The sequence below is a fragment of the Eucyclogobius newberryi genome, unplaced genomic scaffold (assembly GCF_026437365.1).
Source record: "Eucyclogobius newberryi isolate DKJ021-1_F unplaced genomic scaffold, fEucNew1.0.hap1 SCAF_18, whole genome shotgun sequence".
Lineage (NCBI taxonomy): Eukaryota > Metazoa > Chordata > Actinopteri > Gobiiformes > Gobiidae > Eucyclogobius > Eucyclogobius newberryi.
In genome coordinates this window covers 20,253,910-20,272,369 of record NW_027315812.1, presented here as the reverse complement: position 1 = coordinate 20,272,369, position 18,460 = coordinate 20,253,910, and the positions used below count along the sequence as shown (strand labels likewise).

The window sequence follows — 18,460 nt, the reverse complement described above, 5'->3', positions numbered from 1 at the left end:
GCCCAAAGTAGGGATTATATTAATTGCAGTTCCAGGTGGTGGTTTTAACTGCTAGTCTAATTTATTTTTCTCTGACAACTTGCGACACTTCAAGGAAAGAAATGGCCTTTTTGAACCCAACACAGATCAGTCAGGCATGTTACTAGTACCAATTTCTCAAAGGGAGCATACCATTTAAAACAAACTTTAATGAGCTTTTAACCTTTTTACAACTGTGTTTCATCATCATCAGTTTATTCAAAGTTGTATTTCCATTGATCCATACGTGTTTGATTTAATGCAGTCCTGCAACTGAGGCTCATGTGCGCAGAAAATTCCTGTTTTCTCCTACCCCCTATCCCCGCTGACATTGTTTAGTTGTGATTATTTGAAAGACTAAGACTCAGAATAGCCACTTTAAAAAATGTCACCATAAAGAGGCGGGGCTTATCAGTATTGCAGTTTTATACATGAAGTCAAGGAAGCTGGTTCTAGCACCGAGACATTTTAGATCAATAACATGTTTTACAAAGAAAAAAGTGTAAAATGCGGATCTACTTATGTTATATCTCAATACTAAGTACATCAAAAATTCTAATATGTCTCCTTTAAGCAATAGGTCATTTTGATTGAACAAAAGTTAAAGGGTATATATTGTGATGAGAATTAAGATTTAGCTTACTAACCCCACCCACAATGTGATCAGTAAAATTAGCCTTTTGATGTCAACGTCACTACACAACTTGACTCCTAACAATAAGTAAACCCATCTATATATACTATTTTAAAACAGGTAATCAGAGCTGCACTTTTCTGGTGGGTGTAGGCTACCCTGCTGGTTTCCATGGATATGTTATTGCTTTACCTGAAATGTTTCACAGTATGGCCTTAAACATCTTGCATTTATTATATTACGGGTATGTTTGTAACCTGCAACTTGGCCAGGTAGCACATCTTCCTCCAGAAAAGTTGCACATTTAACATTTTAATCATTTATAACATATGTAAAAGTAATAATTCATTGTGATTCGATGTACATACCGTTTTATTTTGTCATCACGTTGGTAACCATAAACGTGTTACCTCAGGCTATATCTGCTCCTGCTTTGCTTCATATCATTCTTACAGAATTGCAATAAAAAGTTACACAATTATTGCAAGCGCTCAAAAGAATGCCCTCAATGATCGAGTATACACAAGTCTAAGTACGTCACACTTTGTAGTCAGCTCCTGTTCCTTTTTGAGTTTTTTTAATGTCAAGGTTTTTTAGACTGTCTCTAATCTCTGAAATGTGAGTCTCTTTTGACTGTGACACAAAAGCCTCGAGCTGTGTGCAACAACTCAGCTTTGGGCTTTGTCATGTCAATAAGCACCGGGTGAATAATCCAGTGACTCAGGAAGAAGTGCAGGTGAACTAATGGCACGTTCGAGGACCGGGGGATTTTTGTGTTTTAAAAGTGACTCATCCCTCAAAAAGCAACAGACAGGAATTGGGCCACTGAGCAAGAAGAAAGAGCTTTGGTTTTTGGGACTGTGTGGAACAAATCCCTCCTGTTGACTTTGGTGTTTTGTTGCTGGCTGTAGCTGGGGGCACTTTTCCCTTATACTGCTGATGAGTTCTACAAAAAGGACTAATCTAAAGGGAAATTCAGTTTAAGATTAAAAGACAAAGTGAATCTCTCTCTGGGCACTCCTGACTTTTGGGGATGTGTCAAATGCAAGGGACAGATTTCACTACTAAAGTCAATCTTAAAGGTTCACTATGTAACTTTTCTGATTGAGAATCTTGCTTGTCGCCAAGAAAATTATATATCTCTACCAAGAATGTTCCAAAGTACTAATCTATCTCCATGGGAACAAGTAAGAGTGTTCATGTTAGCAATAAAATACCTGAAAAAAATGCTAAATACAGTAGTTCTCTCCTTTAGAAAAGTTACCCAGTGCCTCTTTAACCTACCTTCATCTGGCTTGATCACACATGACTTTACCATTGGAAAATAGAAGAATTTCAAACTTGATTTTGATCGGAAAAATCTCAATCTGATATTTTTAGACAGTATAATTTTTGTTATTTTGGTGAATTTTTGTGCAGCATCTGTGGCAGATGTGGTTGTCTTTTCCAACTTCATCCCCATTTCAAGCTACACTGTTTTTTCCAATACAGCCTAAAGACCAATAAATATATATAAGGACATTTATTTTATATATAAATGCAATTATGTAGTTTTACTTAATTTAATTGTACACAACTTGTTTAAATTAGTAGTTTTGATACTGGACAGCCGAACAGATAGGACCAGTTCTGGCCAGTACTCACATTCCTTCTCATCAGACTCCTCACTTGTCGAACCGTACTTCATTATTAGTGTTTTGTTGTTTAAATGCAGTTAATTTAGCCGACAGTGGCGGTGGTATGTTTGTGTGTTGGTCGGGTATAAGCGGATGGCAGGACTCCCTCAGGGTTTTCCTCTCCACTAGAGTCGACACACAAATCAATATGTCTCCACCTCCTCTTTTCTCTCCCTCTGGCTCTCAGGCACATGTGGTGTGCAGTGCTGTATGGATCTGTGTTTGGATATCTGTTTGTCTGCCTGTAATTGCGGCTAACACACAAACTATTGTCTCTGCAGACCCCAGCAGTCAAATCCAATCACATCACAACGACTTGTGAACAAAAGAGTCCAGACCTGGTAATATTTTAACAACTGAATAACAATAAGGCTCAAAGACTAATCATAACTGCAACAATTACATTCCAAAGGCTGCAATAATTAGGAGAAGTAAATAACCTGTCTTCATGCTGTGAATAGAAATATTCATACAGTATAAAAAAAAAATAGTAGTTTAGCTCTCCATAAAAACAGACTCTGAAATGCTTATGTTAGGGCCTTTTATAATGTTAATCTTCTCTCATGGATAACGCTTAACATAATTATGTGCACACTGTAAACTGAATATTTTGCTTATCCAATTGGAATTGAAATGTTTTGAAAAATTAAATTAAAACCTAAACCACAATGAAAAAATGATTCCATCCATATAAACTCAATGCATTTTACCTGTAAAGTTAGTCAAACAGTGTAGTTCTGAATATGCCAGTTCATTACCTCATTCATTTGACTTGCTTCACCAAATGTGTAAAATGTAAATCATCTATGGAAGCAATATATCTAACTGGATAAATCCAGTGAAACTGGAAACAGATTGTTCCTTGTTATGTTTAAGGAGGAATTGCAAGCTGGTCTGTTAATACCTTAAGTTTACACTGACTTACCGTTTGTATAAAAGTAATGTCACTAATGTTATCCTCGTTGTATTTAACAGCATTTTACAGAAGTTACAGAAACACAGTGAAAGCATATGTCCCACCACTCGAGCTCCCTGTGGTCCACCTGATGTGTGAGCGTGTGATGTAGATGCAGATAACAGGCCCATGTTATTTAGTAAAACGTATATTAAGAATCACTGCAGACCAGGGACACACTGTTAGTTAAGCTTTAGGTCTAAAGTACTTAGTGACCTATCAGCTATTTCTCAGTTGACACATTCTTGAGTGTTTTCGTTTGACTAAGCCTTCTGTAGCCGCGTAATCTTGTGTTAGAGTTCATGACCTTAATCTGGCACTGTTATTGTCAGATTCAACATTAAAACCGCCTGCCTGACGCTGGGGGCCTTAATGTCTCCATAAGCAGTAGCAAAGTGTCTTGCCCAAAGACAACAATGTCATTCATTCATTCATTTTCAGCTGCTTATTCCCGTTAGGGGTCGCGGGTGACTGGAGACTATCCCAGTGACTTTGGGCCTTAAGCGGGGTACACCCTGGACAGGGGCCAGCTCGTCACAGGGACAACAATGTTATTATAGCAATATACAGTACAAACTATAAAAGATGATACTGAAGATCTCTGCATGCTGCTGACAAAACACTACAGCAAAACAATTCTAGCAAACATTTCAAAATTGTAATCATAAGGACGGCCTATGGTGAAGTAATAATTCACATGGCATTATAACATCCTTAAAGGTGGCATATTATGTAAATACAACTTTAGTAATATAGTATTTAGCTTAATTTGCCATAATAAAGAATGAATGAACAAATACTTTGTTATTTTATGTTTTTTTGTTTTGTTTTTTAATTAACCTTTATTAACCAGGTAAGAATCCATTGAGATTGAGACCTCTTTTTCAAAGATGACCTGGGGCAAAGTAAAGACATAACAGCACACACATTTTAAAACATTACACAAGACATTTAAGAAAAGAAAACAAAATATTTTTTTTTTTTTTTAGATTTACTCTCTTTGTCTTTTAAAATCAAAAGAAAATCCTTAAATGAGACTTTTTCACGCAATCTCAACTCTGTAAGGAGTTCCAAGAGGAAAAAACTTACAGATAATTCAGACATATCACGTGACCCTCCGCTCTCCGCACCAGGACTCACAAGTAGGAAGGGGCACAAACATATAACACTAAAAGGATCCGATGTGTGAACCTCCTGGCACCTAAAGAAGGCCATCCAGCCTTGGCATGGAGTTCACAGTGGTGGGTGAGCCTGCCACAACCTGCAAAGTGACACACAGTATGAAGCATTTCAGACATTTTCTGATACATCTATGTATACAGCATCGCCACACCAGTCATCTTAATTGAGCGCTCAGAAAGTTTTAGTTTTCAACCGCCCACTGCTCTGTACTTGCAATTACTTAAAAATAAAAATGCAGACTCTGTGTTGTAAAGGCAGGGTAAAAAAATATCAGATAGCATTTTTTTTTTAACAATAAACACACAAAAATGAAAAACTGAATACAGAATACACTCCAATTCTTTATTCAGAGTTTGGTCACCGGCCCCTCAGTCGTGTTTCAAGCCAAACTCAAACAAAACCGTGCAATCAGATTTGTGTATTTCCTGATGCATGTGAAACAGAAGAGCTCATTGGTCGTCTGTCATTTAGAACAAAAACAAACTTGTCGCTTATTAGTTCTGCATAAATCTTTAGTGTGTTTCAGTCCCTTTGTGTTTTTTCCTTGTGAGCAGCCCCTTTATTTTGATGAGGAAGGACCATGCGTACCCTTGATTGGTTAATGCACCTGTCAATCACGCCCATCTGAACTCAGGGAGATGAAAATGGTGACCCGACTATTATTGATCTGTAAAAATACCAAGAGATATCATTATGGACTTAACTTCCAGGCAAGTGAAATTGTTTTTTTGCAGTTTTGAACAGAAAGTGAATGGTACAATTTATATTTTTAAGCCGTTTGAATAGATATTTCTGTTTCCAATGTTAATGTTTTCCATGTAAAATAATAATAATAATAATCTATGCATGGTTATGTTATAGCATAATAATAAATACCTCCAGAAAAAAAATATAGTATTGCTTTTTTAAATAAACACCACTAAATACCATCAAACAAAACTGATTTATATAGTCAGAGGCCTATTTAAACCTGCTCTACATCCAAACGCATAAACAAGCGGAGAATTGTCTTTAACTGCACACTCCATCAGGCCTCATCCCCCTGTGTCTAAGTCCAGACAGCTCCTCATAAAGTTTATTGACGACGTACACCGCCTGATACGTGCCCAAACAGGAAGGTGCAGCCTTAAATCTGACTGAAAATAAAATCTTACAGCTTTCTGCAGCTCCTGGAGCACTGAGAGCACTTTTAAATGTTATAAATGGAGTTTAGCCAGGCAGAGTATAGGGCTGGTTGGTTGATTTTGGCATGACAGTTCAACGTACTATTGTTTTTAAGATACTTCATGCATCGGCCTGTTCGTAGGAATGTGAGGGAACACCTGTGTGGCTGCTGAGTTTATAAGATGGATGCTAGTCAGGTTGGCACCATATGCAAATCATCAGCATCAGTGAGAATTTAATGCTGTGGGATTTTGTGATTAGATTTGTGATAGATGTTTAAAAAATAAGAAAGTGCACATTGTTAACAACTCCAGGAGCTTAAACATTTGAGAGAAGGCAGCAATATGAAGAATCACAGGAATTACAGCCAGTTTTTGTAATGATTGTTTCTCAGATGTCGAGGCAAGTTATGTTGAGCTCATATTCCATGGTTTCCACAAGGAAGACTCAGACTTATAGTTATAACTCAGACAAAAGAGGGTGGTGTTTGTGAGGAGATGGAGAGGCTGAGGAGGCTGATGGTTCTGTTGTTGAGATGAAGAAGGTGTGGAGGAGGTTTGGATAGCATAGAAAATGTAGCGTGATGAGAGGAAGAATCAGAATCAGATAGATAGATAGATATTATATAGATTTAAAAACATAGTTCTCACTTCGTAGTTTGAAAATCAGGGACCACAGCTTGAATTAAACATAAAACTAAAGTGTGTACATTTTCAGGTGAAGGGTCTGCCACCTGCTTGTCTCAGTGGAGATGCAATTGCTTTGCTTCACAATGTTTCAAAGTATGGTATTCAATTTGTACATCTCTGCCATGTTTTGCAAGGTATTTTTTGCAATAGACAATGCAATAACATTTGAAGACAAGAAGAAGAAGATGCTTGACCCTCCACCAGAAAAGTTAGTACATAAGTTTATGAACACATTTGGATCTTATTAAACCCAAAAGCAACTTATTTACCTTGATTTGACCTGATAAAGTGCTTCATGTGCCCCTAATTAAAACCCTAATATATAAAAAATGAACTAGACGGACCATTTATCTGGCCTCATATCAGCAAATATGAAGAGAGTACCTTCAAATCATATAAAAGGCCACATTATTGGTCCGTACTGGTTGTCCAAGAGCCAGGGTTAACCAGAATTAATTGAATCTCTCAAATGCAGAGATGGCAGAATGCTTGTGCTGTAATTGCATGTAGTGGACTGGCTCAGGGCCAATCACAGTTCACATAATGTCTGTCAGATCGGCCTGCTCTGCTGCCATTAAGACTACTGTGACCCGCCTGCTTCGAATAACACTTAGGGCTACTGTGAGCCACTGTCGATTTACGCAAATGCAAGTAGACACACACACACACACACACACGCACGCACGCACGCACAGACGCACACACACACACACGCACGCACGCACGCACACACAGACGCACACACACACACACGCACACACATACACACACACGCACGCACGCACACACACACACACACACACACACAGACACGCACAGACACACACACACACGCACACACACACACGCACAGACGCACACACACACACACGCACGCACGCACACACAGACGCACACACACACACACACGCACACACATACACACACACGCACGCACACACACACACACACACAGACACACACACACACGCACACACACACACGCACAGACACACACACGCACGCACGCACACACACACACACACACAGACGTACACACACACACACAGACGTACACACACACACACACGCACACACACACACACACGCACACACACACACACACACACTCACGCTCACACACACACACACACAGACGTACACATGCTCACACACACACACACAAACACACGCTCACACACACACAGACGTACACACACACGCACGCACACACACACACTCACATACACACACACACACACACACACACGCTCACACACACACACACAGACATACACACGCTCACACACACACACGCACGCACACACACACACACACACGCTCACACACACACACACACAGACGTACACACACACACACACACGCTCACACACACACACACAGACATACACACGCTCACACACACACACGCACGCACACACACACACACACACGCTCACACACACACACACACAGACGTACATACACACACACAGACGTACACACACACACACACACACACACACATATACACACACACACACACAGGCAGGTTGTTAGAGCTGTAATGGCAAAGTTAATTGCTATGGTGTTACATAAGGTGTTTCAGTAAATTAAGTAAAGCATGTGAACTTGAAGTAACACTATTACTTTGAAATATAACTTTGTACTTTTTTTACCTTTCCTGGAAGCAAGATAGATTTAATAATGTTCCACCTTTCCTGGTGTGAAAGTCAGGAATCACAGCTTTATATATATAATCATGAGAAGGTTTATACTTATAATTCCTAGCCCTTCTCTCGTTTCCTCTGCCATTACTTCAAAATATTAAACATAAATGGAAATAACAGTTGTGTACTTAGTTTAACATTTTCTGCACTTGCACATACTATTATTGCTACTACACCAGTATTTCTCCTCTACTATGACTACTACTACTAGCATGCATTTTATATAGCACTTTTACTGGACGTAACATCTGATTTCTGATTTTAAGATACGTTTCAAATAACACTTTTATGTACTGTTACTTCAATAGAAATATTACTCAAGTAAAAATATAGTGTCAGGAAGTTACTCCAAGAAGTACAATTTCTTGAAAAAGTTACACAAGTAAATGTACAAACTGAGTACCAACTACTACTACTAACTCCAAAAAGTATGCCACTCTGTTAAAAAGCATGTTAGTCAGTAAAGGTAAAAACGTGGTCCAGAAAACCAAGCTTTCCTCCCATCATCTGCGCTGGCTTCACATCTTTTCTCTGCCCTGTCTGATCCTGAGAAGGTTCAGCAGCTGCACTTCACATAATTACAATGGAGAACACTTAGGCCTTTGACATGAGTGAAAGTGCGGTAAGCCTCCTCCACTTTATTTGAATAGCTCTTTGCTCACAGCGCCCCCAGCTGTACACTTAGTACAATTAGATCCACTTTCACACCGAGAAGAAAGTCAACTCCAGGAAGTATAGGATGTTGCTGCTCTTCTGGCAAAGTTTGAACCTATACGCTTTTCCTGTATTGGTCAAGTGTAAAACTTATACGGAGCAGAGGGCAAAAAAAAAAAACACCCAACAATGTCGAATTTGTCGAATGCCAAAGTGAATAATTTGAAATTTTGCATTTGACATAGTTTGGATGAGCCTCAACACCTTTAATAAGACTTGGAACACTAATATTAGGTTGGTATAACATAAAAATGCTTGAATTTTTTCCCAATTTTAAAGTAAAAAGTAAAATTTTTTGTTGTTTTTGTTGGCCGCATTTGGACCCCGGGCCGTAGTTTGGACATGCCTGGTGTAGAGTGATTGTGCATGTTTTTCCATACTTATACTACATTAAAGAAGCCTTGGCTCCTTTTTTGATACTCGTAGTGTTCAGCAGTGTCGCAAATACACAATTTTGGGCCATGAACTGCAGCGGTCTAAGTCATTTAAAATCAACATTGTGATTTAAAATGTCCAAAATATAACATAATGATCACGTGAGTCATACAGCAGGCAAAAGCATAATGTGTCTTCTTTAAAAAGTAGTTTCCGACATTGGTTCCGTTGGAGTGGCGCTCTGACTTTTTGGAGATATGTGAAAACTAATATTTAAAAAGTGCAGCAGCTCCCTCGGCGGCTTTCAAATGCAGGGGATTTTTCAAAAGAGTCATACACTTGGCTGATGAAGTCATTGCATGCGCAGACTGATGCAGCGTTCTGGCTAGAGAGAGCGAGCGGAGCGGATTTGAGATGTATTCATATTAACAGCAGGAGATGTGATGCTGGACGGGAAAATGCCATGTACAAATCTGACACATGATTTAAGCAACTATTTATCAGCAGCGTCATTATAGAAATTGCATAATACGTACGTGATAGGCACTTCACAGAGATTAAAAGACATAATTTAGAAGCAGTTACTCAAGCTACGTTTGATAAGGCAGAACAACTTAAACATGATTGGCAAATTTTGGAATAAAAAAGGGTAAGTTAAAGGGGCTGTATGCGATATTTATTTTTGTCATGTAATAAAGTAAAATCTGTTTTACTAGTACAGATATATTGTAAACACATCTATTTGTGTCAAAATCAGTCCATTGTGCACTGTCTGCGTCTAATACTAGAGTGTTGCAGGAAGCAGGAAATGCGCTGTTAGCATGCTAGTTGTTGTTAGCATTTCCGTGACGGCGAGAGTTGTGAAAAGCACGTATAAACTCAGTGTGGTAAATATTTAGAATGCTTAGAATGCATTAGGTAAGTACAAAATACGTGTGGACTGCTGCAAAGAGTTTAAAATAAACTTACAACTCTATTAAAGCTACATGAAGTTACTTCCTTAAAAACATTTGTCTATTTAAAACATAATCAGAGTAAAATAGAAGAGATCAGTCCAACAGCTTTCTTGTGCTTATAAAATATATATATATAAACTTGTGACAAAAAGAAAATATATGTATACTTTCTAAAACTTGCCTCATAGTACAAAATAAGGGAAAAACGCTGAGGGTACTAAAGGCGAACCCAAGTCCCATTCACATTATTGTTTTAACAGTCTTAATTTTTTTTTTTTTTTTTTTTTTCCTGAATCAAATTATTTCCCGTGAACCATGTTGTAACTGTTATATATAGAATTTCTTTCCAGCTGCCATTATTTGTCAACTTCAGCCTTCAACGGCCATTTGTGAGATTGTGTCTCATCATAAGCAGTGAGTACTTTTGTAAATGGACAGTGAAGGCCGTCCAAAGCCACTACTTGAACACGCCCGCTTATGTAATGCTGTATTTTACTGTGAGTGACTGGGAAGACCGGAGAGGAAAAAACAGACAAAATGGCCCTTATGTTACACAAGAGGGAGCCAAACCAGGACAAACAGGATTCTTAAAACAGATCTGAAATGTGATCACACCAATCCATCTATAATCAGCACAAGATATGATTTTTCATCTTTGTTTCACAGCCTTCACAAAGATTTAAAAATGTACTTGTAGCTATAAACTTGTCAATGTTTTCCTTCATAATTTGCCTGTGAAACTTTTGAAATTCTCTGACAAGCAATCAACGGATCTGTTCGGCTTAATCTCAGTGTGTATTGACGTTAACACATTTCATAAAGAGGAAGCTTTATCAAATGTGATTCAACGATTATTCATCTGCATTCATTTCCTTTCAAGAATTCTGATGATGCATAATGTATAATGAATTTGTGTAGAAGCAATAGATTTTTCAAAAGAGAAGTCATATTTGTTCATTTGTACTCTAACAACCCATAAAAGATCAGATAAATATTTAATTTTCCAGTGGTATTTGAACGCTCAATATGAATAATTCTTGTAAATGCTGCAGAATGAGCTGAAGTGCACTTAAGGACCAATGACAATCAAGTTCGATGTATTTGTTATTCTGCATTGTGACCATTTGTGTGACAAGGGAGAGTAATGCTATGGAGTGCAAAGTTAACTATATTTATTTACTCATTTAGCAGCAAAACTTGGAGTGAGAGGTCTAGAGATACATATGACGTGAGATCTACCAACGATTTGTCACAATTATCGAGATCATGACCAGACAACACTGAAATCCCATGTCTATTCCAGTTTTTGACCAGGTTTATGACATGTAACTACAAATAAGTTAATGACAAAAAAGTACTTTACATTTGGAAGCAATTAAGAAGACTTAATTTTGCATCTAAAATTATATTGTGACCTGAATAATCACAATTATTGATTAACCGAATAATTCATTTGACATTCCGAATAAATTCTTCAATCTCTCTCCAGTATGTGCAGGAATATAGGTGAAAGTACAGGCTCTTGCCCCACAGTGTAAATCAAAACAGATCATAAAAACATAGTAGATACCAAGATACAATACTGTAGATAAACATTACCATCCACCACCTGTAGAACGTGATCATATCGTGTAAATTTGATATTGTGATAATAATTAGCATTTGTTCTACAACAGGGGTGTCCAAAACTTTTTTCACTGAGGGCCGCATTTTGAAACTTATACGGGGCAAAGGGCCACAAACAACCTGACAATATCGAATTTGTTGAATGACAAAGTGATTCATTCAAAATTTTGCATTTGACATAGTTTGGATGAGCCACCACACCTTTAATAAGACTTGGAACATTAGGTTGGTATAACATCAAAATGCTTAATCTTTCCAATTTTACTGTAAAAGCTACTGCTTCTTGTTGTTTGGATCAACTTAGCAGGAAGCAGGATGGCTAACAAAAATGTGTCTAAGGGCCGCATTTGGCCCCCGGGCCGTAGTTTGGACATGCCTGTTCTACAATCTATCAGTTATTTCAGCCTCCAAAACTCCCTGTCAGACTAAGCTGTGCCAGTCCGGTGCTGCTAGCCCGAAGACTCTTGGGCAGAGTGGATTTCTTTCTTTTATAAAGTGTGGCCGATATTCTTTGAAGATCAATGACCCAGAAATCCTAATCTAATCTACATTTGACAGACCCAGGTATGTGCATTAACCTTTTTCAAAATGGAGCCACTACAAAAGTCAGAATTCTGGTGAGAATGTGACATCTGCTTCTTCTTCAGACGACAACAAGGTGGAGTGTGTCAGTCCTGTGTTTCGATAGTGGACCGCTCTCCTTCTTTAGCCATTGAATTAATAAGCTCTTTCTCTGAAGTAGGTCTTCGCTCATATTGTGTCGCTTTGGAATCGTCACCATCCTTTTGAAAATCTTTCTTGACCATTTCAAACTTCTTCTCTCTGTAAAAAGAGCCAGTGTTCGTCATGTAGAGCAGAATCATGTCACAGGCGAAGGCCCCAGTGCCCAGAAGAGCGAACCCTGTGCCCAGTGCGATCACTGTCGGGATAATACTGAACCTACCCGCCTGCCCATTGACCATGATATCGAAGCGGATCCCATACACCTTGTACAAAGTGCGAAACGTTTTACCATTCTGGTCCTTAAAATACTTGGCATATCTGAAATTGTATCCTGATGTTGATGAGTCGTTCGTATTTATTCCCAGGCTTGTGAAACTGTATTGTGGCTTGCATTGGGAATGGTCTTTATCCAGGTCGCACTGCCATTCAATCACAATCCCGACAGAACCACCTTTGGAAGCCATTTCCTGGAAGTCATGGCCCGTCCAACTGACCAGATGTCCCAGACAAAAGATTGGACAGTAGGGATGGCGTTTGCTGTCGTAAGTGCAGTTCTTTAGGTAATTTGCGTCATTGACTTCTAGCACGTTTGACTTGGAGAACTCAAACATTGGAAAACGAATGACATTTTTGATGTAGACGGTAAAGTTTTCAGCTGCAGCCAGTAAGGGCTTTTGTGGTTTGGTGCTATTTTCAACTGGGCACCACGCTTGGATCTCACATGTTCCAGTTTTCTTCACACAAACTCCAGTCTTGATTCCATGACCAACTATGACGGGCTCTCCCTTCTCGCAGTCGCTGTCGCTCACACACCTCCCACTCGGCACGTTGTAGCTCTTCGGACACAACCCCTGCCTCTGATTCGGAGTCTCGATTAAATTAGTCACCACAAAGAAGACTTGCTCACCATTCGGAGGTATTACGTAGTCTTCTTCTCCCCAAATGTGAAGGCCCGTTTCTGTGCTGTTGGTCAAAGCGACACCCTTTAGTTTTGTGAAGACAGAGCTCTGGATGGCTTCCTCTCTTTCCTGGTATCCTTTCTTGATCACAAACACCCATCCGATAATATATGCCAGTACAGCAAGCTGATAAAGTCTGTATAAAATGCCAATCTTTCTTTTTTTGGTGACGACATATTTCTCAGTCTGGTAGTTGAAGAGAGAAAGGAAAAAGCTCCCCTGAGATGTCATTTCATCAGCACAGTCCAGCGAGTAATATGACGTTTATGAGGCTGTCTCTTATCAAGCTGCAAACACTGAACGCAGACGACCTTTGCTCTGTAAGGCTGCATTGGTCACATGTCTGGGTAGAATTAACTTGGCTGAACTTTCATTTTCTATCCTACTAGATTTTTACTGTTCCTGATTTTATACTACTTTTACACTTTCTTTTTTACTTTGGCTTTATCTGTCACAGTGTGAATAACACTTGTACAAAGATTGAAACTTTGTGCTTTAATGTATGGAAGGTAATTTGTTGATTACAATTTTAAGCACCATATATACTATTCCATGCATTGATTTTCAAGTCCCCAAATTCATGTGAGTATAAAATTTGCAATGGAATAATTTACAGCAAAAGTCGAAGATTAGATTCACTCACGTGGATCAGTTGCTAATACCAAATTTCCAAATTCACAATAAATTTTACAAGTAATATATACTCTTGAAGTTGAGAGCTTGAAAATGAATTTAAAAGGTGAATTTTTCATTTAAAATGTCTTAACTGGGAAAAAAAAACTTCACAAATACATTCTGCGTGCCACACATGCGATCCATGTGAGCACCTGCAGCATTGTTGAGTTCAAATCCAGCTCTCAATAAATTGATTGATTCATGATATAATAACCAGCAGTATAGCATTTTTGGCTATACGGACCCAAAAAATCCTTATAAAAACAGAAAAAGAAAATACTAAATCCAGCGACTGAAATTCCAAACAGAAAATATTCAAGCATATTTTTATGATGTTAAGTTAGAAATTAATTTTGCATTTAGAATAAAAAAAAAAGATTAAACAAATGATCTTATCTTTATTTATATATTTCTCACTCATTCCTTGTTCCTGTTACTATTCTATCTAGCTTCACACCAAATTATGACTACTACTATGTGTTCTATACTCTATGTATGCTTTATTCTGCATTAGCTTTAGTGTTCAGACCACATGTGGACTCTTACCTGTCCAGTATCCATGAATGACCATTGTAAGGGGTCTACATCCCAGAGATACACTACGCTCCCTCTGTGGTCACGTACCCTTGTACTAATCGCTTGAATATGCATTTTAAAAAGAGAAATTACAAGAGAAATTAAAGCCGCAAGCGGCATCTAACGGCCCTCGCGGGCCGCCGGCCTTCCGACTCTGCTCTCTGCATTTTACAGAGATGGCGCTTACGCAATTGTCTAAGAACTACGGCAGTGACACATTGTACATGTACAATGCTGCGCACAAATGTCGGTCAAATGTGCAGCTCCAGCGCACAGAGACCGTGACACTTGGAATAAAAATATGGATAACTTTTGATGCTCCACTTGTGTAGATTATTTTCCCAAAATATGAGCTTGATCGAGCTATTGCCCACAGAGGAGTTCATTAAAGTGTGAAGCATAAATGTGAACATTTCAAGGATTTGGCGTTTTTCCCATTTGTGACATCTATTTGCGGCTCTACCGCACGGAGACCCTAGTACTTAAAATCAAAATATGGATAACTTTTGATGCTCCGCTTGTGTAGATGATTCTCCCCAAATATGAACTTGATCGGGTAATCGCCCTAGGAGGAGTTTGTTAAAGTGTGAAGTGTAAAAATGTGGTCATTTTAGAGATTTAGCGGTTTCCCCATAGGGATAACATGGGATGTTTCTGTCATCGCTACGGCTACGCTTTACCAAATATGACTTTGGCTCCCATATTTTTAATTTGGGGATGGCAAATGAGAATTGTGTGCAAAATGTCATGTCATTTGGAAAAACTCTTGTTTATAGGCTACTCTGAAGGCCAAATAGTCCAAATTCTGCGAAAAGTTTGCGGCTCAGCTGCACAGAGACCGTAAATGTTATCCATAAAATTTGAATAACTTTAGATGCCCCACTTGTCTAGAGGAGGTACACCGATTTTGAGATCGGTGGGCCAAACGCACTAGGAGGAGTTTGTTAAAGTGTGAAGCGTAAATGTGAACGTTTCAAGGATTTGGCGTTTTTCCCATTTGTGACAGTATATTTGCAGCTCCACGGCACAGAGACCGTAGCACTTAAAATCAAAATATGGATAACTTTTGATGCCCCATTTGTGTAGATGATTTCCCCAAATATGAGCTTGATTGGGCAATCGCCCTGGGAGGAGTTCGTTAAAGTGTGAAGTGTAAAAATGTGGTCATTTTAGAGATTTCGCTGTTTTCCCATTTGTGACATATATTTGCGGGTCCGCCAAACAGAGACCGTAGCACTTAAAATCAAAATATGGATAACTTTTGATGCCCCGCTTGTGTAGATGATTTTCCCCAAATATGAGTTTGATTGGACAATCGCCCTAGGAGGAGTTTGTTAAAGTGTGAAGCGTAAAAATGTGGTGGTTTGAGGGATTTTGCGGTTTTCCCATAGGGATAACATGGGAGGTTTCTGTCATCGCTACGACTACGCCGTAAAAGTTTAGGCATTTTTGTGATTGGCTTTTGTGATCATAGCAGGATGCCAGGAGGGTTTTTGGAGGAATGCAGCGCTTCGCGCTGCTGTTGTCAACAATGAGTGAATGGGCTACGCCCATTCACTCATTGTTGACTATTTCTGTCATAGCAGGAGTAAGTATGCATGATCCATGCCTTCGGCATGGGCTAGTTCACTGTACTTGCCAGGGGCGACGGGGTACCAAACATGCGGGCTGCGCCTTCGGCAGCGTTGCGGGAGCAATAGTGAGCAATAGGGAGCAATAATATTTTTAGCAAAAACAATATAGCCGTTTCCACTATAACAACAAATTATACATCGTTTGAAAGCTCTAAGCCTTCCCCATGCCGCCATGGGGAGGAATCATCATTACGAGCGCTTACGCGCTCGTCACTCCCTATTCCGTCGGGATGCCCCGCCCACTCCCCATAGACTTCCATTGATTTGAGCAGATACAAGCATGGCCCATGCCTGCGGCATGGACTCTCGCGTTCAGGACGGTGCCAGGAGGGTTTTTGGAGGAATGCAGCGCTTCGCGCTGCTGTTGTCAACAATGAGTGAATGGGCTACGCCCATTCACTCATTGTCGACTATTTCTGTCATAGCAGGAGTAAGTATGCATGATCCATGCCTTCGACATGGGCTAGTTCACTGTACTTGCCAGGGGCGACGGGGTACCAAACATGCGGGCGCAGACAGTTGCAACGCTGCCTTCGGCTGCGTTGCGGGAGCAATAGGCCCTCCGCCCTGCTGGGGCTCGGGCCTAATTATCAATAGTTATGAAATCTTTCGCCTGAGTGTCACTGTCACTGACCTCTGTAGTTCCTCCATACTCCACATGTAATACCTGTAATACCATCAAAACGAGTGCGTGCCTTGGTTCCAGTTTGAAGTTGCGTAGAGGGTCATGCACCAGCTGACATTTGAACACACTGGTAGTTATGGAAGCTCAGCGTAGAGTTTAGACTGAGACATCCACTTGCAAGGCCTGTGCTAATGAGTGTGTGTGTGTGTGTGTGTGTGTGTGTGTGTGTGCGCGCGCGCGCTCGGGGTCAGCGACAGTTCAACGCATTCAAAAACATCATTACAAGCTCCGACAGAGGGAATAGCAGAGGGCGCTGAGGGTTAGTCTGTTTATCACTAGTTCATGACCTGCGCTTCTTACACGACTATAAATCTACTTATTTGCTGTCATTTTGCCTAAAGCTGTTTGATTCCGTTGAATTATTTAAACGTGCGTCTGCTGCAATGTTTGGTTCAGAGTCAGATTGTTGATTTGTGGTCTTATTGCTCGAGCCAGTGTGACTAATTTGTGTTTTTTAAAGATAAAAGATAAAAACGTAAGTAGAAAACATTAGTCAGAAGAAATGATTAAAACTGCACTGGCCTTAACAGCTTTGGGAAATACTCAATTAAATGTCAAATCAAGAACATTATATATTATTATTATGAATATTATTATTATCATTATTATATTAAAAAGATTATATTATATTTTTTGTTGGTGTTAATTTAATGGGATAATGAGTTTTTAAGCTTTACCTGAGTGGAAATATTTAAATCTCTTTGACTCTCACAAACCCTTGTATTTGTATGTACATTTTCAGACGAGTGCACGGCTTAAAAACTGCTTTTTCCGATGGCAAAATTAATCTGGGCTGCAGCCAATCAGAGTGCTGCTTTGCTTACTTCACTTACTTCCAGGTTGACACTTTATTATTAGCTGCGGACAGCACGCAGTGGTCTCATTTTGTCACAAAGTCCTGTTTTACAGTATACATCAGTGTAATCCTATTCTACACTAGTCCTGATTTCATATTTGTTTAATACATTTGAGTTGATGTCTAATTGCTTTGCTAAAATAAGTCACACACACAGACATCCTTAACTCACTGTTTTTTTTGCTTTTACAATTTCTCCATCAAGCTCCTGTCAGATATTTCTGTCCCACATTTATAGGGAATCTCTTCTCTAATACGACATAAAAGAGAGCAGAGTTATGTCCTTGGCTGGAGTCCATCTCGCTGCCCGCAGACCCCAGCTCTCTTTGACATAAACGCAGCCTACAATGATCCAAAGCCCTCGTGAGCTTCTGCCATTTCAAAGCACTTTCCTAATCTTCACTCAGAGACCAGAATTCAGCCAGTGGCATCAGTGACTGCACCAACTCAGCAAGACTCCAACAAACGCAAAAAGAATTAACTTTGCATGTAGATTGGCTTTTTAGGACAGGTTCGGTAAATATGTTAAGCACAAATGGACATGCAGGTTTCTCATCATTTATTAGTTTGTGGCAGAGACCAAAACAAAATTGTGTGATTTCAATTTTAAATGATTCAATTACAAACATTTGGGGGAAATAATGTATAGATTTA

General features: G+C 39.3%; 2 protein-coding genes across 7 annotated transcripts in view; one reads left to right on the top strand and one right to left on the bottom strand.

The window, feature by feature from the left end:
* LOC140364662 (sickle tail protein) overlaps positions 1-18,460 on the top strand; it is a 115,540-nt gene that overhangs the window by 5,040 nt on the left and 92,040 nt on the right. The window lies entirely within an intron of this gene.
* Positions 12,181-13,662, bottom strand: LOC140364663 (P2X purinoceptor 5-like). Its single transcript, XM_072450931.1, has one exon. The coding sequence runs from the start codon at positions 13,609-13,611 to the stop codon at positions 12,367-12,369; it is 1,245 nt and encodes a 414-aa protein (XP_072307032.1). The 5' UTR covers positions 13,612-13,662; the 3' UTR covers positions 12,181-12,366.

What these genes read in the sequence shown, in the direction of transcription:
- LOC140364663 (XM_072450931.1), bottom strand. Translation starts at nt 13,611, where the DNA reads ATGACATCTCAGGGGAGCTTTTTCCTTTCTCTCTTCAACTACCAGACT.